At 35.3% G+C, this 24,837-nt stretch overlaps 1 protein-coding gene across 1 annotated transcript; it reads left to right on the plus strand.

The window, feature by feature from the left end:
- Nucleotides 1-2,660: 2,660 nt before the first annotated feature.
- Nucleotides 2,661-24,555, plus strand: LOC137406379 (uncharacterized). Its single transcript, XM_068092955.1, has 6 exons — nt 2,661-2,750; nt 11,848-11,944; nt 14,806-14,916; nt 15,858-15,939; nt 17,536-17,718; nt 23,760-24,555. Exons 1-6 carry the CDS (start codon nt 2,686-2,688, stop codon nt 23,912-23,914), a joined length of 693 nt encoding a protein of 230 aa, XP_067949056.1. The 5' UTR covers nt 2,661-2,685; the 3' UTR covers nt 23,915-24,555.
- The last annotated feature ends 282 nt before the right edge of the window (nt 24,556-24,837 follow it).

Here is a 24,837-nt window from a genome sequence, read left to right on the forward strand (position 1 = left end):
TAAGAAGTGGTCAACTGTATCAAACTCTTTTTATACATCTATAGACAATAGCATGGCATGTTGTAGCTTTTTAATGTCTAAGGCAGTAGCCAACAAATCGAGAATATAAAGGAGCGTGTGATAAGTTGTTTCCTAAATCCACATTAGCTAGTTGATAAAAGCTAAGAGTTCTTGAGAAAATTTCAAATCTGAAGAAACATAATGTTTGCGATTACCTTAGACATGATAGGCAATGATGACATAGGCTTATAGTTGTTGCATAACATAGTCTTTTTTTTAATATATTGGAGTTACAAAAGCAGCTTTACAAATATCAGAAAAAAACACTAGTAGAGAAGCAATTATTTATAAGATAGATTATATCTGGTACAAGAGTATTTTTAGTAGGTATCATCAGATGTTCCCCCTCGCTTGCCTGGTTTGAGTGAGTTAAAGGACTGTTTCATTTGTTACTTGGTTACTGGGTAAAATAGAAAGTGATCATTGTCAGCAGGCAATACCGGTTTTAAGATTCTTTTCTGGCTGTTAACATTAGTAAAGAAATTTAGCAAATTAGCAACTTTTAATGGCTCTTCTATAATCTCATCCTTTGTTTTGAGGTGTATTTGTTGTGAACCATTTTTACTTTTTCCAAGCAATGGGTTTTCCAAGCAATGGGTTTTCCAAGCAACCCTGTAGAATGACTTAGCATTTTTCCTAAGCTGTTCTGCATAGTAATCACGCTTAGCCTTTTTGACTTTTTGCTGTACACATAATTTTTGAGCTTTTGTATTGAGCCCAGTGTAATTCATAATTTAGGTTGTTATCAAAAGAAAAAAACTATGAAATGATTTTTCAATGCTAATAACCGATGAAGCTCTGAAGTTATCCAGTGTGATGAGTTAGCTTTCACCCTCACCCTTCTGAGAGGGGCATGTCTTTGGGCTAAATTTTCAACCCAGCTCTCAATCAGATGAACCAATCAGAAGCTTTCACTCAGAAGCTTTCAATCAATGCCGGAAGATAGCCTGAGTAAACTACTGCTTTTGTGTAAAAAGTAGGGTTTTAATTGAAAAAGGTGGTCAAGGCAAGTGATAGAAACAACAGGTTTAGACCAAAAGCTTTTTGGTACAATGAAACTTTAAAAGATAGATTACATTTCTTGTTTGTGCTTTGATTTTGTAACAATTTCAAACAATATATTTTCATTACAAACTTGACTTCTCAAAATTTATATGCAAAAATACAACATTCGCCTACAAAAGTTTTACTTCACTGATTTTTGGTTTTAAATAACAAATTTGGAATCTGTATTTAGATGTGACATTAAGAATAAGGGCAGAAAACAACACCGCTCTACGCATCTCATGCTAAAAAACTAAGATGTGTTTTTGTGGTCTTCAATTAAAAACAACAACCTGATAAAGTTTTCTGTTAAAGTGAAGGCAAGCTGTTTTATAAAAACTAAAAACAATTGTGCACTAATTAAGCTCTATCCACATCACAAGTAACGGTAATTGTTGACCACTTTCATTAAATCTAATGCTTTTTTATTTGTTGAAACATGGGATATTTAACACATCAGATGTCTGGGTAAGCCATCATGGAGTCATGAACATTTTTTGTTTTTCCTAAATATAGATAATACAAGCAGATAAATACATAATACAAGCAGATAAATACATAATACTATTTAGAATTTTTTATCATAGTTATTTCTGAGTTTGCAAGCTGGCAGCTTATTTCAGTATTTGCAGCAGCATCATACAGTATCAGTTCAGTTAAACTCAAAATGGTTCACTCATCACATAATACAATTTGCAATTACTAGTGGCTAATTGCAATCTTAATCAAAAAGCTCTATGCGTTGCCAAGCTCTGTGATATATCCTATTAAAATATATAGTTAAGCTGTAAATAAACCATAATGACATTTGTCTACCAAAGTGCCAAGTGTTTTATCAAACACTTTTACTTCACAAATTTGTGCATCTACTAGTTAACAAAATTAAGTGGGAAAGCATTTGTTTTTAATTGTAAATTGAAAACAAAAAAGGTGTTTCGAGGATCATTTGTTTAGCGCCTACAAATATCTCGACTTCTTTGCTGTGATGGCTGCCTTGCTCGATTCAAACGTGTGGAAGAACTGGTCATATCACTTTAAGAATGTCAAAGACCTGATAAACAAACATTTTTACATATAAATTTACCGCCTATTCTTGCAGTAGTTCATCTTTTAAAATTACATTGTAGGTTGTGCAGCAGTCAGGCTAGTAATTACATTATCTTTCAGATGTCAGACTATTAAGACATGTTAACCGTATCTATTTTATAAAAAAAATAATCAGACCCCTACAAGCTCAGTCTGTACATATGCACAAAGTCTAATTCATAGAATTGTCTTTGACATATCTCACATACATACTCTTATCAGCTTTTTTGAAAGCTTTCGTTTTACACTCGCCCACGCGTACATTAACTGTAGGTTTTCAAAATGCTTCATTCTACTGAATCTAGGATTGTCCAATATTGGATCATCCACCTTGCTTTCATTTAGAAAGCAAGTAAGTCTGTCACATTCTTCTACACATGCGTTTAATACCATAACTTAGTATAGAATAATCATTATTGTGTAATTGAGCTGTTGTTTCTAAGGCTTAGCTTATGATTTTCTTATATACCAGGCTTGAAAACAATTTACCTTGAAATGAAGAAAGAAATACCTTCTCCGGAGACTAGAGGCTCATCCAAGCGAAACAAATCTAACTGCAGGTGTGACATAAGTTGTTTTTTTACTTTTATTTACTAACATATTGTCTTGTGCTATTATTATGATATTATTATCATATTATCTAGTATTAGTATCATTCTAATCTTATTCTAGTATAGCATTAGTCTGAAATTGTCGTATCCCATCCAAATTTGATATACAATGGTAATCAGCTGCGATAGTTAATTCGTGTGTTCAACGTGTTGTACGCTGGAGCAAATGTTTTTTAAGATATAGTATATTTTGTTTAAATCGTTCAGATACCCATAACCAAGGATAAATGTTGTCAGTGATACATAAAGTGTTATGACCCAAATTTTTAAACAGGCAGGCGTGCAAAAAATAGGTTTTTTATTGCTACAATAGACGCTGCCTCGATGTAAATAATCCGTTCTGAGAAAGTTTACTTTATAGGGATTTTATGTTATACGAACAGTAAAATAAATTGTAAATTGTGTGATCTGTTGCAAGATGGTCTCAAACTCACTTTTTTGGCTTTTCAAATGAGAAAAAAATTCAACTTGACTTTTTTAATTTAATATTTTTACAATAGCTGTGATATGTACATGTTTGGTTTGTATCGACAACCTTTTCTTCTCATCACTCTCACTTGCTTTATTGTCCATGAATAAGGTAAATTTACACTAGGTAAAGGGAAGTGCTTACCTTATATGTCACTTTAAATCATTTTTTTCTAGACAGCAAGATCTTTACAGGAAAGAATAAAATGAAAATATTGTGTATGTCTAAAATAGAGTGAAACTTAAAAAAATATATTTACTATCGTAAGATCGGTGTCTGTCCATCCATTTTTCTGAAGTCAGGGTTAGAGGTTTGGATAAGACTGATTTCAATGAGACTCCAACTCGTGATATTCAGATCGTTAGACCAACACGCTAACCTCCGCACCAATGCAATTGACTGCCTTTAAGTATTTCTGAATAATTATACAGCTACTTATTCTCTGTATTTTATTTGCACACCTGACAATCTCTTACAGCACACTAGACTGCGAGGGTACTAGAATATATGATAGAGATATCCTTATACGAAGTTTTCTCTTTCAAATTCTGCAAGAAAGAAAACGGAATTTGTAAGGCTAGCTATCGGACTCATTATTCAAATCAAATTTGAGAACTTGACGCTTGACGTTATGTGGAATTTCTTACGTAATACGAAGTGAAAAATGTTACATAAATTATTTGTCAAGTGGAACTTGCGCTATAGTAGGTTTATGTTATAGTTGTGTCTACAGTACTTTATTTTGAGACACTTGAACCAAACTATAGTATAGGACATATTTCTACATTTAGGAAATATAGGACAATATTTTGAACTTGAAATATAGGCTAGACAAAGTGTAGGACCAGAGGTAGATAAAATATTGAAATACTCTAACATACACCAAAGGTAGTTTAACTTAATTTAGAATTTTTTTGTTATTTTGAAATTTAATTTCTAATTTTTGTGAACTTCTTTTACTTTTATTTATAAAACAAATGATGTATGTTGAAAATAGCTACAAATATTCATTCATGGATCTACTCTGTACAGTCACACTTCGACATCCTGGCTTGATGCATTCTGGGACTGAGCTCGTCTCAAGGCACTATTTTTTATATAAAATTTCTATGTACAAATTAATCCGTTTTTTCATACTGAGAAAAAAACACTCAAGCAAGATGTTACGATGGAAAAAATTTGTTTTTAATTGTTGTAGTTCAGTACTTGTGTTAGAAAAGTAACAAATACCTATTTAGTTGTTAGGATCTGCTATAAAATGTAACGTCACTATGTAGCCTACACTACTTTATGGAGTTTTTACCTTTGAGACAGATGTTGTGGATAACGATTTTCTGATAGATACTTAGGAGCAACGCATCTGGTACACTAAACTTTTGTGAGCCTAAGTGTTAGGAACATTGAAGTCAGCTAAACTTCAATGAGTTTAACTTACTAAACACACACTTGAAGCTAAGTTTTAATCTTTCACTAAACTTATTTAATTTTGTCGTCTAATTTTTTTAGTATGTTACCGGTTAGCCACGTTTTGCCTCGCGTTTGTTATAACTTTTAGCCAGCCTTTTAACAACTTCTTTGAAACTGATTTTATGAGAAAGACTGAGCGATGCTGTTCTCAAAAGCGGCCTCTCGCATACTCGGCAATATAGGGGCGATCCACAACCAGTTCATATCTCAAAGATTACTCGTATCTCGAGGAAGAAATTGGTGAGAAAGTCCGCTCATATCTCGAGTTTCTCTCATGTTGAGTCACTCATATGTAGAGGTATGGCTGTAAATCAAAACCGTTAAAACTAATAAGAATATGCTGTAAGCTGTTTAATTTGTTTCTCAATCTGAAAGCGGTATAATAAACTCTGCAGGTAATTACACATTACAGATATGTGTAGCTCTAAAACAAATGCGGTATATAAAATATAATATGAAACTAATTGCAATTGCCTAAATTATATGTAAAATAAACCAAAGTAATAACAAATAGAGAAATTGTTATTGTTATTTCATATGACCATTAATGTAGAAGTGGGGGTGGTGATAGAGAGATGTGTGTAACATACTGAACTTCAACCAGGTAAAGTGGTGATAGAGAGATGTGTGTAACATACTGAACTTCAACCAGGTAAAGTTGAAACTAACCTTACATAATTCTTATTTTCAGTTTTTGCTTACAAACCAGTCTTTTGATGAAACCTCGAACATAAGTTTGAAAGTACTTTAGTTGTATAAACAAACACTTGTTGCAAGTTGGAATATTCGCAGATTGAGGTGATTGTATTTTGAGTTCTACATAAAAAAGCATTCATAATGTTAGTATCGCCTAACGAGTAAATAATATGTAGGTGTTGTAGAATTACTAGCTGTGCTACACGGCGTTGCCCGGGTATTAAAAATCAGCTTAAACAATGAGAGGTAATGAGGGTTGCCTGCCACTTGCTATTAGCCTGGCACCAACAATATAAACTGACTCTAGAAAGTCAGCCCTGAAATTTATAAGGAATTTATAAGAATTTGCATGCAAGACGACCCTAGAAATCATACCTATCAAAGCAAAAGGTTGCGTAAGTGGAGCGGCGTGTAGGCTTAGTACAAAACGTTTCTGATTGGTGGGTAGTTGTATGAGTAGTGTGTCTCCGCATAATTGATAGAAAACAATCATGTGTTTGTGTTGAGCTAGGGGAAAATATGTTTGCATCTCATGCTTAGCTTAGCAAAACACATTTCTCTAGGCATTTTTTCTTCTTGAAGATCAGACGCATTACAGCTACGTAGGTTTGGCAAATTGTAGATCAATGAACTTCTGATGATTTCCTATTGGCCAATAGTAGTGATGACAATAACTATATATTTTTAACAGTAATAATAATACCGTAAGCTATAGTAATAGTGGTAACTCGTATGACACTGAACATGCTCAACTTGTCAACCACAGTAGTATGAAGAGGACAAAAAAGTACCCAAACTCATTCTGCCACACATTAGTGGCCTTTGTATGGTATTAGATGATGTAACATTTTATGCAAATTAATTTGGTCAAATGGTATGAGAACTTATATCCGCCAATGTCAACTATTTGGTTTTACTGAATATATCATTGCCTCAGTATAAAAATTTATTTGGGGGCGAAAGAGTTACTGATAGTTATTGAACCATTATTGTTATATTTTATTTTTATTAATAACGATAAGAAATGTCTCAAAATCCTTAGGATTCAAAGTTTCAGTCAGAGTTCTTGTCAAATGCTTTCAATCAGTGCTTTCAGTTGCACGCTTGTAAAGCAGACGCCTTAGTTAGGTAAGCTTTGCAATCTAGAATCGGTTTATATGCGACGATATACAATAAAATTATATTGTACCACATAAAACTTGAACAAAGGTTTGTTTATACAACTAAAGTACTTTCCAACTTATGTCCGAGGTTCCATCAAAAGACTGGTTTGTAAGCAAAAACTGAAAATAAGACTTATGTAAGGTTAGTTTCAACTTTACCTGGTTGAAGTTCAGTATGTTACACACATCTCTCTATCACCACTTCACCTGGTTGAAGTTCAGCATGTTACACACATCACTCTATCACCGCTTTACCTGGTTGAAGTTCAGTATGTTACACACATCACTCTATCACCACTTTACCTGGTTGAAGTTCAGTATGTTACACACATCTCTCTATCACCACTTTACCTGGTTGAAGTTCAGTATGTTACACACATCACTCTATCACCACTTTACCTGGTTGAAGTTCAGTATGTTACACACATCACTCTATCACCACTTTACCTGGTTGAAGTTCAGTATGTTACACACATCACTCTATCACCACTTTACCTGGTTGAAGTTCAGTATGTTACACACATCACTCTATCACCACTTTACCTGGTTGAAGTTCAGTATGTTACACACATCACTCTATCACCACTTTACCTAGTTGAAGTTCAGTATGTTACACACATCACTCTATCACCACTTTACCTGGTTGAAGTTCAGTATGTTACACACATCACTCTATCACCACTTTACCTGGTTGAAGTTCAGTATGTTACACACATCACTCTATCACCACTTTACCTGGTTGAAGTTCAGTATGTTACACACATCACTCTATCACCACTTTACCTAGTTGAAGTTCAGTATGTTACACACATCACTCTATCACCGCTTTACCTGGTTGAAGTTCAGTATGTTACACACATCTCTCTATCACCACTTTACCTGGTTGAAGTTCAGTATGTTACACACATCACTCTATCACCACTTTACCTAGTTGAAGTTCAGTATGTTACACACATCACTCTATCACCACTTTACCTAGTTGAAGTTCAGTATGTTACACACATCTCTCTATCACCACTTTACCTAGTTGAAGTTCAGTATGTTACACGCATCACTCTATCACCACTTTACCTGGTTGAAGTTCAGTATGTTACACACATCACTCTATCACCACTTTACCTGGTTGAAGTTCAGTATGTTACACACATCACTCTATCACCACTTTACCTAGTTGAAGTTCAGTATGTTACACACATCTCTCTATCACCACTTTACCTAGTTGAAGTTCAGTATGTTACACACATCTCTCTATCACCGCTTTACCTGGTTGAAGTTCAGTATGTTACACACATCACTCTATCACCACTTTACCTGGTTGAAGTTCAGTATGTTACACACATCACTCTATCACCACTTTACCTGGTTGAAGTTCAGTATGTTACACACATCACTCTATCACCACTTTACCTAGTTGAAGTTCAGTATGTTACACACATCTCTCTATCACCACTTTACCTGGTTGAAGTTCAGTATGTTACACACATCACTCTATCACCACTTTACCTAGTTGAAGTTCAGTATGTTACACACATCACTCTATCACCACTTTACCTAGTTGAAGTTCAGTATGTTACACACATCTCTCTATCACCGCTTTACCTGGTTGAAGTTCAGTATGTTACACACATCACTCTATCACCACTTTACCTGGTTGAAGTTCAGTATGTTACACACATCACTCTATCACCACTTTACCTGGTTGAAGTTCAGTATGTTACACACATCACTCTATCACCACTTTACCTAGTTGAAGTTCAGTATGTTACACACATCTCTCTATCACCACTTTACCTGGTTGAAGTTCAGTATGTTACACACATCACTCTATCACCACTTTACCTAGTTGAAGTTCAGTATGTTACACACATCTCTCTATCACCACTTTACCTGGTTGAAGTTCAGTATGTTACACACATCTCTCTATCACCACTTTACCTGGTTGAAGTTCAGTATGTTACACACATCTCTCTATCACCGCTTTACCTGGTTGAAGTTCAGTATGTTACACACATCACTCTATCACCACTTTACCTGGTTGAAGTTCAGTATGTTACACACATCTCTCTATCACCACTTTACCTGGTTGAAGTTCAGTATGTTACACACATCACTCTATCACCACTTTACCTAGTTGAAGTTCAGTATGTTACACACATCTCTCTATCACCACTTTACCTGGTTGAAGTTCAGTATGTTACACACATCACTCTATCACCACTTTACCTAGTTGAAGTTCAGTATGTTACACACATCTCTCTATCACCACTTTACCTGGTTGAAGTTCAGTATGTTACACACATCACTCTATCACCACTTTACCTGGTTGAAGTTCAGTATGTTACACACATCACTCTATCACCACTTTACCTAGTTGAAGTTCAGTATGTTACACACATCACTCTATCACCACTTTACCTGGTTGAAGTTCAGTATGTTACACACATCACTCTATCACCACTTTACCTAGTTGAAGTTCAGTATGTTACACACATCTCTCTATCACCACTTTACCTGGTTGAAGTTCAGTATGTTACACACATCACTCTATCACCACTTTACCTAGTTGAAGTTCAGTATGTTACACACATCACTCTATCACCACTTTACCTAGTTGAAGTTCAGTATGTTACACACATCTCTCTATCACCACTTTACCTGGTTGAAGTTCAGTATGTTACACACATCACTCTATCACCACTTTACCTAGTTGAAGTTCAGTATGTTACACACATCTCTCTATCACCACTTTACCTGGTTGAAGTTCAGTATGTTACACACATCACTCTATCACCACTTTACCTAGTTGAAGTTCAGTATGTTACACACATCACTCTATCACCGCTTTACCTGGTTGAAGTTCAGTATGTTACACACATCACTCTATCACCACTTTACCTGGTTGAAGTTCAGTATGTTACACACATCACTCTATCACCACTTTACCTAGTTGAAGTTCAGTATGTTACACACATCACTCTATCACCACTTTACCTAGTTGAAGTTCAGTATGTTACACACATCACTCTATCACCACTTTACCTGGTTGAAGTTCAGTATGTTACACACATCACTCTATCACCACTTTACCTAGTTGAAGTTCAGTATGTTACACACATCTCTCTATCACCACTTTACCTGGTTGAAGTTCAGTATGTTACACACATCACTCTATCACCACTTTACCTAGTTGAAGTTCAGTATGTTACACACATCTCTCTATCACCACTTTACCTGGTTGAAGTTCAGTATGTTACACACATCACTCTATCACCACTTTACCTAGTTGAAGTTCAGTATGTTACACACATCACTCTATCACCGCTTTACCTGGTTGAAGTTCAGTATGTTACACACATCACTCTATCACCACTTTACCTAGTTGAAGTTCAGTATGTTACACACATCACTCTATCACCACTTTACCTGGTTGAAGTTCAGTATGTTACACACATCTCTCTATCACCACTTTACCTGGTTGAAGTTCAGTATGTTACACACATCACTCTATCACCACTTTACCTAGTTGAAGTTCAGTATGTTACACACATCACTCTATCACCACTTTACCTAGTTGAAGTTCAGTATGTTACACACATCACTCTATCACCACTTTACCTGGTTGAAGTTCAGTATGTTACACACATCTCTCTATCACCACTTTACCTGGTTGAAGTTCAGTATGTTACACACATCACTCTATCACCACTTTACCTAGTTGAAGTTCAGTATGTTACACACATCTCTCTATCACCACTTTACCTGGTTGAAGTTCAGTATGTTACACACATCTCTCTATCACCACTTTACCTGGTTGAAGTTCAGTATGTTACACACATCACTCTATCACCACTTTACCTAGTTGAAGTTCAGTATGTTACACACATCTCTCTATCACCACTTTACCTAGTTGAAGTTCAGTATGTTACACACATCTCTCTATCACCACTTTACCTGGTTGAAGTTCAGTATGTTACACACATCTCTCTATCACCGCTTTACCTGGTTGAAGTTCAGTATGTTACACACATCACTCTATCACCACTTTACCTGGTTGAAGTTCAGTATGTTACACACATCACTCTATCACCACTTTACCTAGTTGAAGTTCAGTATGTTACACACATCACTCTATCACCACTTTACCTGGTTGAAGTTCAGTATGTTACACACATCACTCTATCACCACTTTACCTGGTTGAAGTTCAGTATGTTACACACATCACTCTATCACCACTTTACCTAGTTGAAGTTCAGTATGTTACACACATCACTCTATCACCACTTTACCTAGTTGAAGTTCAGTATGTTACACACATCACTCTATCACCACTTTACCTGGTTGAAGTTCAGTATGTTACACACATCTCTCTATCACCACTTTACCTGGTTGAAGTTCAGTATGTTACACACATCACTCTATCACCACTTTACCTAGTTGAAGTTCAGTATGTTACACACATCACTCTATCACCACTTTACCTGGTTGAAGTTCAGTATGTTACACACATCACTCTATCACCACTTTACCTGGTTGAAGTTCAGTATGTTACACACATCACTCTATCACCACTTTACCTAGTTGAAGTTCAGTATGTTACACACATCTCTCTATCACCACTTTACCTAGTTGAAGTTCAGTATGTTACACACATCACTCTATCACCACTTTACCTAGTTGAAGTTCAGTATGTTACACACATCACTCTATCACCACCCCCCCCCCCCCCACCTCTACATTAATCGTCATGTAAAATAACAATAAAAATTTCTCTTTTTGTTATTGTTTTAGTTTTTTCACATATAATTTGAACATTTGCATTCAGTTTTATATTATATTTTATATAGTGCATTTGTTTTAGTGTCACATGTATTTAACTGCAGCGTTCATAAGGAGTTTTCTAGATTGAAGACTGAATTACATCCTCAACTGAACTGAATTCGGCGTATTTAGATGATTTTGAGCGTTTTATACCAGTTTGACGAAAATGAAAAAACTTCAACACTGATTTCAACCAAACTTACTTAAAAAGCTCAATTTGGCTCAATGTTTTCCAGACCGACGACAAAATTACAGACTGAAGACTTTACGATGGGTTCTTATTGTCTTCATCTTACGACACTTTTAATACACAAAGCAAATCACAGATCAAGTTAGTCTTGTTTTTAGGACTTCCTTGACATGCTCGTGGCTGCCCAACTAAATATATTTTTGTTATTTTCAAAAATGTGTATTGTTTAAATTGTTTTATAGGGTCGTCCTTAGCAAAGATATCTGGTCTAAAAAAGATTTGGAGAGCACGTTGGACCTGACAGGAAAACGACTCCACTTATTTCAGCTGCCTCCGGATGTAAGAGATTAGTTTAATCGCTTTCTTTATCTTCACCATTTTAGAGATAAAACTTGTGCATGCTTTTGAGGCATATGTCACCTGTTGGTTACGACAATGGGAGCAAACTCTTTAGTCATGGTTCTTATTTCGAGCCAGCAGGATGGAGAAATTCTAAGATGGTCGCAACTTTTAAGCAGTTGCTATTCATGATTTAGCAGTAGAATTTTCTTGCGCGATGCAGAGTTAGCCATATTTTTATTAACATATTGTGTGAGGTGTACTTGCATTACTTTAGTGTATTAGCAGTACTTGCATTACTGTATTGCTTCAGCTGTACTTGTATTACTGTATTGCATCAGCTGTACTTGTATTATTGTATTGCATCAGCTGTACTTGTATTATTGTATTGCATCAGCTGTACTTGTATTATTGTATTGTATCAGCTGTACTTGTATTATTGTATTGCATCAGCTGTACTTGTATTATTGTATTGCATCAGCTGTACTTGTATTATTGTATTGTATCAGCTGTACTTGTATTATTGTATCAGCAGTACTTGCATTATTGTATTGTATCAGCTGTACTTGTATTATTGTATTGCATCAGCTGTACTTGTATTATTGTATTGTATCAGCAGTACTTGCATTATTGTATTGTATCAGCTGTACTTGTATTATTGTATTGCATCAGCTGTACTTGTATTATTGTATTGTATCAGCTGTACTTGTATTATTGTATTGCATCAGCAGTACTTGTATTATTGTATCTGCAGTACTTGTATTATTGTATCAGCAGTACTTGTATTACTGTATTGTATCAGCTGTACTTGTATTATTGTATCAGCAGTACTTGCATTACTGTATTGCATCAGCTGTACTTGCATTATTGTATTGCATCAGCTGTACTTGTATTATTGTATTGCATCAGCTGTACTTGTATTACTGTATTGCATCAGCAGTACTTGTATTATTGTATCAGCAGTACTTGCATTACTGTATTGCATCAGCTGTACTTGCATTATTGTATTGCATCAGCTGTACTTGTATTATTGTATTGCATCAGCTGTACTTGTATTATTGTATCAGCAGTACTTGCATTATTGTATTGCATCAGCAGTACTTGCATTACTGTATTGCATCAGCTGTACTTGTATTATTGTATTGCATCAGCTGTACTTGCATTACTGTATTGCATCAGCTGTACTTGTATTATTGTATTGCATCAGCTGTACTTGTATTATTGTATTGTATCAGCAGTACTTGCATTATTGTATTGTATCAGCTGTACTTGTATTATTGTATTGCATCAGCTGTACTTGTATTATTGTATTGTATCAGCTGTACTTGTATTATTGTATTGCATCAGCAGTACTTGTATTATTGTATCTGCAGTACTTGTATTATTGTATCAGCAGTACTTGTATTACTGTATTGTATCAGCTGTACTTGTATTATTGTATTGCATCAGCAGTACTTGTATTATTGTATCAGCAGTACTTGCATTACTGTATTGCATCAGCTGTACTTGCATTATTGTATTGCATCAGCTGTACTTGTATTATTGTATTGCATCAGCTGTACTTGTATTATTGTATCAGCAGTACTTGCATTATTGTATTGCATCAGCAGTACTTGCATTACTGTATTGCATCAGCTGTACTTGTATTATTGTATTGCATCAGCTGTACTTGCATTACTGTATTGCATCAGCTGTACTTGTATTATTGTATTGCATCAGCTGTACTTGTATTATTGTATTGTATCAGCAGTACTTGCATTATTGTATTGTATCAGCTGTACTTGTATTATTGTATTGCATCAGCTGTACTTGTATTATTGTATTGCATCAGCTGTACTTGTATTATTGTATTGTATCAGCAGTACTTGCATTATTGTATTGTATCAGCTGTACTTGTATTATTGTATTGCATCAGCTGTACTTGCATTACTGTATTGCATCAGCTGTACTTGTATTATTGTATTGCATCAGCTGTACTTGTATTATTGTATTGTATCAGCTGTACTTGCATTACTGTATTGCATCAGCTGTACTTGTATTATTGTATTGCATCAGCTGTACTTGTATTATTGTATTGTATCAGCAGTACTTGCATTATTGTATTGTATCAGCTGTACTTGTATTATTGTATTGCATCAGCAGTACTTGCATTACTGTATTGCATCAGTTGTACTTGTATTATTTTATTGCATCAGCTGTATCTGTATTATTGTATTGCATCAGCAGTACTTGCATTACTGTATTGCATCAGCTGTACTTGTATTATTGTATTGCATCAGCTGTACTTGTATTATTGTATTGTATCAGCAGTACTTGCATTATTGTATTGTATCAGCTGTACTTGTATTATTGTATTGCATCAGCAGTACTTGCATTACTGTATTGCATCAGCTGTACTTGTATTATTGTATTGTATCAGCAGTACTTGTATTACTGTATTGCATCAGCTGTACTTGTATTATTGTATTGTATCAGCTGTACTTGTATTATTGTATTGCATCAGCTGTACTTGTATTATTGTATTGTATCAGCAGTACTTGCATTATTGTATTGTATCAGCTGTACTTGTATTATTGTATTGTATCAGCAGTACTTGTATTATTGTATTGCATCAACAGTACTTGCATTACTTTATTGCATCAGCAGTAATTCCAATGCTGCACTGTGGGCACTTTATCATTTAGTTTATGTTGTGGTGAGCATTTGACACTGCTGAGTATTATCGCTGTGTCCGGCAATGTCTTCTTTTTCACTAGCTTTTCATCTCATCAGGTCTGTGTTCATAGTGTGCAGACACTCAACTGTGCAGACACTCAACTGCAGTTTGAAAAGGTATCGTATATGAGTGATTCTGTTTTCAGATGCCCATTCAGTGCTTGGATGGAGTGGAGCTACCCGTGCCCCGCAAAAAAAAGTGGTCTCGCCCCATCACAGTCTCCTACACAACTAATAAGGGCAAAGCCAATGAACAGGTGAGTCTTAAATGTGGTAATGGAACCATGGGAGGATGTTTATTAAAGGATAAGATAACTCTCCTTTTGTTACTAGTGTCCACATATGTCAGCGAAAACATTTATGCGCGGGACAAGGGTGGCTCATTGCACCCAGGAGAGATTCATCTAAAAAGCATGTAAAGAGGTCACAAGATCATAATGTGCATTTCAAAGCACATTCAAACCTCAAATCTTTTGACATCCTATGAAAAATTGGAGCAAGTACTTGTTTCAACACTGATCAATTTCCTACATACAATGTCTGAAATCTTGCTAATTAACAGCTATAAATAATTATAAAAAGTATTCATTAAGTTTAAGCTAAATGGAACAAAATGGAATACTTGTAAGAATATTTACTCTAGACTCTGAATACAAATCAAAGCAGATTAGCTTTATATGTCAAGGTTTGATTGTACAGTTGTTTATAATTTATGCTAGAGTTTATTTATCCAACCTATTTGAAATACTAGTTTGTGAAAGTATTTCACAAAATAACGCTGCATGTCTGTTTTATAATAACTTCTTTGTCTTGTGTAACTTGGTTATGTAATCACAGTTACAATTCTGATTACTGGTGGAACCATCCCACACAGCATTGATTTCCGAAAACGTAAATTTACCAATTTTTCATTACCTTCAAAAGTGAAATTAGTTTACTCATGCAGGAGAACTCAATTCTGAAGTGGCATTAAAAGGTCAAATATGTTAACCGCCATTCCGATCTCGTTTACCTACCTTCTTGGACATCTCATTTTTGACAACATTTGTTTCTAGCAAAATTAGGCTGTTTGTTCTAGTCTGCTGCCATATCCATCTGTGGCCACGGAACTGTGCAAAGAACTTCATTCACTTAGTAGACTTGTTCTTACCTCCAAAGCGGTCTAACTTGTATGAGTGGTGGCCATGTTTCCTTGTAGGCGCATACTCTCGCCTTGAAGGCTCAGAAAACTGTCAGTGATGAGACCCTGTTAGAGATTTGTGATGGAAAACTCTCCATCTGTAAGTATCTTGAGAAATGATTGTTTGACCTGATGTTTAGTATGTAGTATTACTACACAAGTTGATAGTTTACACGATTTTTATACCGTGGGTCTTCTATCCTGCGTGTCTCAATGGCTAGTTATACAATGTATAACTGTATAAAGTATACAGTATATAATGGTTAATTATAGTGAGTTTATATAATGCATCATAAAGACAATATCATCTCACATACTCTGTGTAGCTATTGAAATGGTAAGATGGCCCTTGTAGAGTATCGATACTTTAGAAAATCAGTCTGTGTAGCTGCCTGTCTCTTTGTTTACCTTTTATATTAGTTTCCCACTCCTGAGCTGTATGTCTATTCGAATCCTTTGGTGAGTTATTACTGAGGAATCACTAAGGAGTGCGAAGGTCATAGTTCAAGTTACAAAGTTTTTATGCTGAGGCTGATCAGTAGCCAGATATTTGCCACTTTTTAATATGCAGAATTATTGCAGATAGATATCAAAAATTGGACACTGCTTGTTTTATTAAAACATGCTGTTTATTAGCAAACTTTGGTATTTTTGATCTTGTTTTTCGCTTTTGTAAAGGATGGTCATACCTGTTCACTAAATAACACTAAGAATATTGATTTGGACTAGCGTTCAACGACACGTAAGCTCATGGAAAAATTGTAACTTTGGAACCTAAGCTTTGTCTACTCTTGTCATAAGAGTAGAAACAAGAGGAGATAACTCTCAAGTTTCAGTTTTTTAATTTTTGGAAAGTAGAAAGCAGTTATTTGTAATACATGCCAGACATGTTGATCCAACTGCCAACTGAATTTTTTTAAACTGATGATTGCATAACTTATTCATTTTTTGATCTTTTATGCTTTTTGTCCCAGGCACAGAGTTTCTTGCCTTTTACACAGTAGAACCATTAAAGCCAACTGGTTATTGGATGGTGAGATGTAGACAATCATTTTCTTTGTGTTTTAGTGTAATGCCAGATAACCAGATACCAGAATATGGATCATCAACATTTTGTGATGGCAATGGTATTTGTTTTAGCTTCATGCTTTAGCTATGAAAATCAGTCAAGTCTCAGTCAAACAACTCTCTCTCTTGCAGTCTGTCCTTTTAACAATGATTGGTTATAATTTCGGATTTATCACTGACTTCCATGTAGCTCTGTTGTCCCCCTTTTTTTAAAATAGAAGAGCTAAATTAAGGAGATGTTTTGTTTATGAAATAAAGTAACAAGAGAACATAACTTAGGCTTTCAATAGATTTAATCGGCTAAAGAATTATCCTGAAATATTTTATGAGCAGTTTCGACTGGCTCCAAAGGCCGTCACCTATCTTTGTCATTTGTAAGTAATTTATGTAAAGCCTTATTGTCGGGATTCAACTCGGAATAAACTCTCTTAGCCACTCACAGGCACGTCAGTCTCGATTGTGAGGGCATGTTCATTAATATACAACCCATCATACACTCTATATTTGCGCATCAGCAATGCCATTTCTTACCCAAATAACAGCTTTTATCCGTGATATGTGTAGCTGGGGCTTAACAGATCAAAAGCCAGCAGATCAAGAGGAACCAACTGTGCATATTTTGTTGTAGGTGCAAGCCAGCCTGTGAGTATTTTTCAAGGCGTTGAAACAGAAGAGAAGACAGATATCATAGTTCCAACGGTTGATGAAGCCGTGCATACGCTCCCTCCTGGACTCCGACAGAGATTTACGCCTATAGGGAATGGTATCAGCCAATCACAGACTGCTCCGATGGAGTTAACTCCTCTTTCAAGTATGATGTTATATCACATTCTTCTAATGGTTCATTTTGCACCGTGAAGTTGCCTGCGTACACATTCAGGGGAAACAATGTTTTATTTTGATGTTAATCCTCTTTTATGTTGTTTCTGCATTAGTGTAAAATCTTTGAGCTACCTTTGGCCATTTTTTATCTATTTATTATTTGAGAGCTTTTCAAGAGTATCAGGCAGCATACATGTTTGAGATATTTATGATATACCATGCGATTTGGGCTACATTAGCTTTCAATAGTAATACTACTCAGAGATTTTTTTTTCATTAATGAAAAATTTAGTTTCATTCACAAAAAGGTTTCACTTTTTAGAGTCTCCTTTTTTCTTAAAGATTTCATGTTTTATTTTTGTGATTTGGCATCAAGAAGAGCGGAGATGTGGATCAGCAAAATATAATGAATTTGTTCCAGAATTAACCAATCATAAACATGTGTTTCAAAATACACCAATCATTAGCGTGCGAATATTATTTAAATATTATAATTATGTCGATAATATTGCAAAGAATCTTTTGCGTCTACATTTTTTAGAAAAACAGGAAACAAACCCCATACAGGAAGGGATAGAGATCTTAAGTTTAGTAGCTTGGGATCTAACCCAATCCTTGAGTTATCTTATTCCTACTCTGTAATGTCCTTGATTCAAGGTTCCCTTCGCTCCACCGCTAGATCCTTTCATTTTATCAACTCACTTAAAAGTCATGCATAGATATTATTGTAGTTTTGTTATCTTTTATGTGATTGGTTGTGCTAAAATGTGTACAACTCGTGTTCATGAATTGCGTTAGATGGAATTGATCAGCGAAGTTGCATAAGGTTTTAGAAACTTTGTGTTGCATGTACTCACTCAATAGGCTACATTTATTTAGGAAAGCATCATTATTAGTTTGTATTGTCGCACCATACAGTCGATACAGTTGTACAGTGGAACCTTGGTTCTCGAACGCTTCGGTTCTCGACCAACTCAGTTTTCGACCAAAAAATGTGAGATTTCTTCGCCTCGGATTTCGACCATAAATTTGGTTCTCGACCAAACCGGAACATGCGCATTTGAATTGCACGTTCAGAACAGCTCTGGAAACAGCATGTTCATAGGTTTAACGGTGTTGTTATGAGCCACTTTTGGAAGGTTCTCAAAAAAAGGGAGAAGTTTCACGACATTTATTCTTTGCAAAAAGGAGCCATCTGGGAGGACGTCGCCTCTACCGAAGAGATTGTCTAGGGACACAACTCCTCCAGTCGAGTTATCCTAAATTGTTTTGGAGAAGGATTCTTCTTCAGAGATATGAAGTAAACGTGCCATTGCTGTTTCTATTTTCTTTTTTACACTGTTTTTGATGTAACTGATCTGTTGCATGCTTTGCTGTTTTATTACCAATTTTTACGATTTTCGGTATTGTATCGTAACCTTTAATGTTTTCGATGTTCAAAGAGCAAAGCATACGAAATGTTTACTTTTTGTTTTCTTTTTTCATCATCATAGATAGAAAAAATTTTTTAAAGTTAAACACGATCTATATTTACCCGTTTTTATTTATAGTATGCAGTATACAGTACAGTTTATGGTGTAAAATGTTAAAAAATACTTTACCGAAGTTGTTAAATTGACTTGGAACGGATTAAAACTTACATATATTAATTGTAATGGGAAAACCTGTTTTGGATCTCGAACAACCCAGTTTGTGACCAACCTTCTAAAACAGATTGTGGTCGAGAACTGAGCTTCCACTGTATTTGATTTCAGTGTTGGTTTTACTACCATAGAGTCAGAGATGTTTATAAGGCTTTAAAAATAACTCGACTAATTTTAATTCTCATCAAAAATTTAACAAATGAATTCCCATATATTTTGCATCAAATTTTCTGTAAGAATCGATTCAATTCACAATCATAGCAAAAACATCACAATTTAATTTTTTAGCAATCCTAACTTCAAGGACTCGATTTAATTCTTTTAAAGCACATAAATTACATAATTTTTTTATTATATATTTCAATACATCAGAGTCTTGGCTTTCGAATGAGCCTATATTCATACACAAAGAATAATAGAGCTATGAAAAACGAGGTGTCAAAAGTACGTCCTGCAAAAAAAAACACTTGCTTAAGGTACTCAAAATGTGATGTCCTAATTCTCATTTAGCCTTATGTCGTCGATCCCTTTCGCTGCCATTGAGGCTGCGTTTTTCTGTGACAATCGGTGCTGTTAAACCCGGAGAGCGCTAATAATAAACTAAGATTCTAGATAATCAACAATGCCCTCGATCGTGCTAACGCCCGACCAATACAAACACTTGTTCTGGGTTAATTAATTATGCTTCAATAAATATACTGTCGTTGATAAAGGTAATGAAATCACATCGATTAAATTATGACCTGCGGTTGCGTGGCCCTTGGACTAAATGTCAATCGCACTTTCGCGAGATCACGCAATGCTTGAAATTAATTAGTCTTGGTTGTCACCCTCAACATCACATTAAAAATAAAGAGCTAGTGCATAATATCATCGGGAAAATATAGTATGGTTCTTGGAGTCTGAGGTACTTATCATAGAAATAATATGTACATGGAGAACTAATGACTCTGATTCTTTTGTCATCTTCATTCGTTCTCTGGAGTTGTCCTATCTTCGCCTGCCACTAGCGTCAGTATTGTCACTTTCGTAGTTGATAAATAAGCGGCAAGAGCAGACAACAACGAATATGAGAATTGTGAGGTCGCAATTTTCGAGACTATGCCAGTAAACTTTTTCGCGGTAGAGCTCTGGGGAAATCCTATAAACACCAACCAATGTCTGTCTCACCATGGCAAACAATAGCTCATTCGAAAGCCAAGACTCTGATGTATTGAAATATACAATAAAAAAATTATGTAATTTATGTGCTTTAAATAGAAAATCAATTCTCCATCGATTCTTACAAAAATTGACTTGGCAATATATCAAAATAACTGTAAACTACAATCACTAATTTAGTTACACATATTAGCTCGGTCAATTGACTGTTTGTATTGCATATATCAACTATTTCACTAGAAATTTCATTGCCTTTTCAGGTGGAATTAAGTCATGCCTGCCAGTTTTTGCTGGCATACACTCCGTATTTTTGCTGTAAAAGCATAGTTTCCGACGTATACCGTCAATTTAATGTTTTTTGAAATCAGCAAAAAATTTTGCACCATAATCGATGCATTTAAAAACAAAAGGAGTGTTTAATATTTTTGTAGTTTAGTGAAACCAGGTGCAAAAAAAAACAGCTTTTTGCAGTTTGAACAAACTGCAAACACACATTATCTAATATGAAAAGTTAGTAGCCAAAAATATGATTGGTTCAGTCTTGAAGGATTTTACTTGCAGAAATATGTTCAGGTCGCTTTCTTGCAATATTTCTTTCATTCAACTTGAACCGGAAATTAAAAAAACTTAAACCACGATTTTGTGCTGTTTTTCGTGAGTAGAGGAAAAACTGCAACAGGTTCATTTCAGCACAACGATAACCCAACTTCCTACATTTATTGTGGCAAAGCTTTGGGTGATCTGATTACACTGCGATCAGTGATTGTTGTTTTTGTATAGGTACAAAGGCGAGTTGTTATAAAGGCTTATCAATAAAATGGACAATACTCAAGAGCAACTATAAAAATTATAAATGAGATTATTGTCAGTGCAACGTAGACAAGCCATAAAGTCAGTGCGTAGTGTATATTATTGACCAATAAAATATACGCAGTGATATCGAAGTCTTTTGAAAACTTGTGGGGGTGGCCACATGGGACTGCACTGACATATTCGCTTTGGTGCAAATCAAGCAACAGATTGTGTTAGTTAGGTCATCACTGTTAAGATGGATTTTCCGTCGATGCAGTAATTATAGAGGGAAGGATTGGTACATTTTGACTCGAGTCGTTTTGCTTATTGAAAATAGAGAATCGAGTCAATTCCTCTATAATGACAGTAAAAACTCGATTTAATTCAGTTCTTACTGGTAGGATGCTCCGAGTCGATATAGTGATACAGCAAATAAAAGATACCATAGAATCAATTCTTTTCATTCAATTCATTTGTTAGGTGAGCTTTAAGGCTTGCTTGAGCACGCGAGTTAACTCAAGTGCCCATCTCTGCATGGAGTACTGCACTTTCATGGATGCCACTATTCAATTCAAACCGGTTCCTAGTTCCTATGATATTAAAACTCTCTCCAACCCTATTCCATTCATTGACTTGGTATCTGTAAATTCTGTTGGAAGAATAATTTTCTGTGTGTATATCTCAGTGTTTTATATATGGTTTGTGTAAGGTTTATACGCTTTCCATTAGCTTTTTTGTTCTGCATCTAACTTTCAGCTATTATAGGTTGGTAGCTACCTAGCAGCAACTTGTGTGTCATGTCACAAGTCATTGTGAGAGAGGGTCAGATATAGCAAGGTGGGCAAAACAAACAAATTTTACCGCCGATTCCGATATATATATCATCTGAATAAGCCTTCCAATTGGATTCATTAGCCTTAGATCTTAGATGTGATTAAATACCCACCTTCTTTGATGATAAATCCTTCTATCTGTTTGGGATTTAATTTTAGGTATTAGTTATTACATTAAAAAATAATTGCAATGCTTAAATTATAAGCATTTTATAGTGTAGTGTGTTCATGATTCTTAATGCTCCACACTCGGAAAGACAACTCCATAATATTTTTAGTACAAGTTTATTTAATTTATGCTTTGGAGTTGAATCACATGGTATATTAACTGTAACAGAAAACACTTCAGTGAAACAAATGCTAACAATAATAAATTTTGGGGATTGTTACTATAGACAGAGAGTATACAATGTTGTAAGATATACCTCTATACACGTTACTTATTTACAACTGTATCTGCAGTGATAAACTGTAAAGGTACCGCCACAAGTAATGATTTTTTCGTTGATTCTGACCGAAATCACGCAATGAATGAAAAACACAGAATTATTCAGCCGAAATTCACAGAATTGTCCAAGCTGTGCATGCACACCGAAATCATCAACGAAACGCTTTTAATTGGCTAAACAAATTATTAGTGAGCACGATTTTAGCAGCTTCTGCAATTCATATAGTCCGAGGCAAATAACGCGACATGCAAGAACAATACTAACGCGATTTGCCGTAGTAAATACGATGCAACTAAAGATGGCAACTCTTTCTACACCAGAACTTTTGCTGCTAAAAAGAAATGGCTATTATTAAAAAAAAACGATTTGTAGTCATGATGTCCGAATGATAAAGAACCAACAATAGTGCAATCGAGGCAGTTGCATCGTATGTACTATGTCGAATCGCACTGGTACTTTTATTGTGTGTCGTCATACGGGTCTTGGACAATATAAATTGCAAACGCTGCTAGAGTCGTGCTCGCTAATAATTTGTTTAGTTAATTTGAAGCGTTTCGTTGATGATTTCGGTGTGCATGCACAGCTCAGACAATTTTGTGACATTCGGCCGAATAATTCTGTGTTTTTCGTTCTTGTCGGTCAGAATCAACGACAAAATCATTACTTGTGGCCGTACCTTTACAGTTTATCACTGCAGGTACAGTTGTAAATAAGTAACGTGTATAGAGGTATATCTTACAACATTGTATACTCTCTGTCTATAGTAACAATCCCCAAAATCTATTATTGTTAGCATTTGTTTCACTGAAGTGTTTTCTGTTACAGTTAATATACCATGTGATTCAGCTCCTAAGCATAAATTAAATAAACTTGTACTAAAAATATTATGGAGTTGTCTTTCCGAGTGTGGAGCATTCGATGATACGACTCCAAAGTATCGCAGACATTTTACATGTATGTCAATGAGCTTTTTCATGATTTTATAGAATAGCTGGCCATAAGAATGGTGGTGGGCTGTAACTAATCTACAAGTACATGTATTATATTCCTGCTGTCTTGGCACACCATTGTGTTGTCGTTGCCTCACCACACCACTGTTTTAGCGTTGTCTCATCACACCATTTTATCAGTTTGCCTCACCATTGTCCATAGGTGTGAAAAAAGCTAAGAGAAGATCAACTAGCAAAAAGGCTGATGCAGAAACACCAAAGAAAAAGAAAAGTCGAAAGTCGGATGTGGAAGATTCTGATAGAGTGGATGGACTTTCTGAAACCAAAACCATATCACCAAAAAAACGCAGACGTTGATATTTTGGTCTCGTGTTTCAAGATATCGCTGTTTGACTGGTTCTCTCCGCCAGTCAGCGCTTCACTTTCTACAGCTATTGTTGTTCTCTTTCTCTGAAGCTGTCTTCTTTGTCTGGATTAGAACTGGTCATTATGTTGGAATTTGTTTAGCAGCTCTCTGGCACAGAACACATCTGTCACTCGCGCTTTCATTTTCCAGAAAGTCTATATCTGTACATTTTAAATATAGTTATTATTTGATTTTTTAAATGGCTGTTGTATCTTTCTACACGTTCATGTAGCTTGTAGGTTCATTCAATTTGTGCTCTTTTTTTGCTTACTTGTACAGTAAAATGTGATGTCTATGCCATGTCTGTGGTGGCTAAAAGAAGTGTTGGGCCTGAATTGTCTCATGCCAACTCTTACGACCAAAATATGTCTTTTTTATTTATTACCCATCGTTGACAAAAGCTCCGTTCTTCGAAGGTAAAACCCAATTATGAGAGTTATCACGTTTCACAGGACCTCACAGTTTTATCCCATCACGACTTGTCCCAGTTTTTGACTGTTTGCTTTCTCTGTTCAGTATGAATATTGGACTTATCGGCTAGGCATTTCCAGTTTTTTTTTGTTGTCAGAATCTGCTTAGCAAATAAAGTTAACAAACCTTATGGCTTCGTTAGTAGCTAACAGATTTTGTTAGAGCTCATAAAAAGCTAGCTGAAATTCTGCCCATCAAGCTAGCCTGAAACCTGAACATGTCTAAAGTGTGTCATTTGGTAGTAGTTTTAAAGAACCGAGTTGTGCTATAAAAAGCTCATAGTTTTCAAGAGGGTACTATTAATGTTATTGACAAATGTTGCCATTGTCATCTTCAGTTAAAGAGTTGTCCTCTATTGATGAAAGGTGAATTACTCATATTTGGGTGCAAGTTGAGAAACAAA

Source organism: Watersipora subatra, chromosome 10 (assembly GCF_963576615.1).
Source record: "Watersipora subatra chromosome 10, tzWatSuba1.1, whole genome shotgun sequence".
In the NCBI taxonomy this organism is placed as follows: Eukaryota; Metazoa; Bryozoa; class Gymnolaemata; order Cheilostomatida; family Watersiporidae; genus Watersipora; species Watersipora subatra.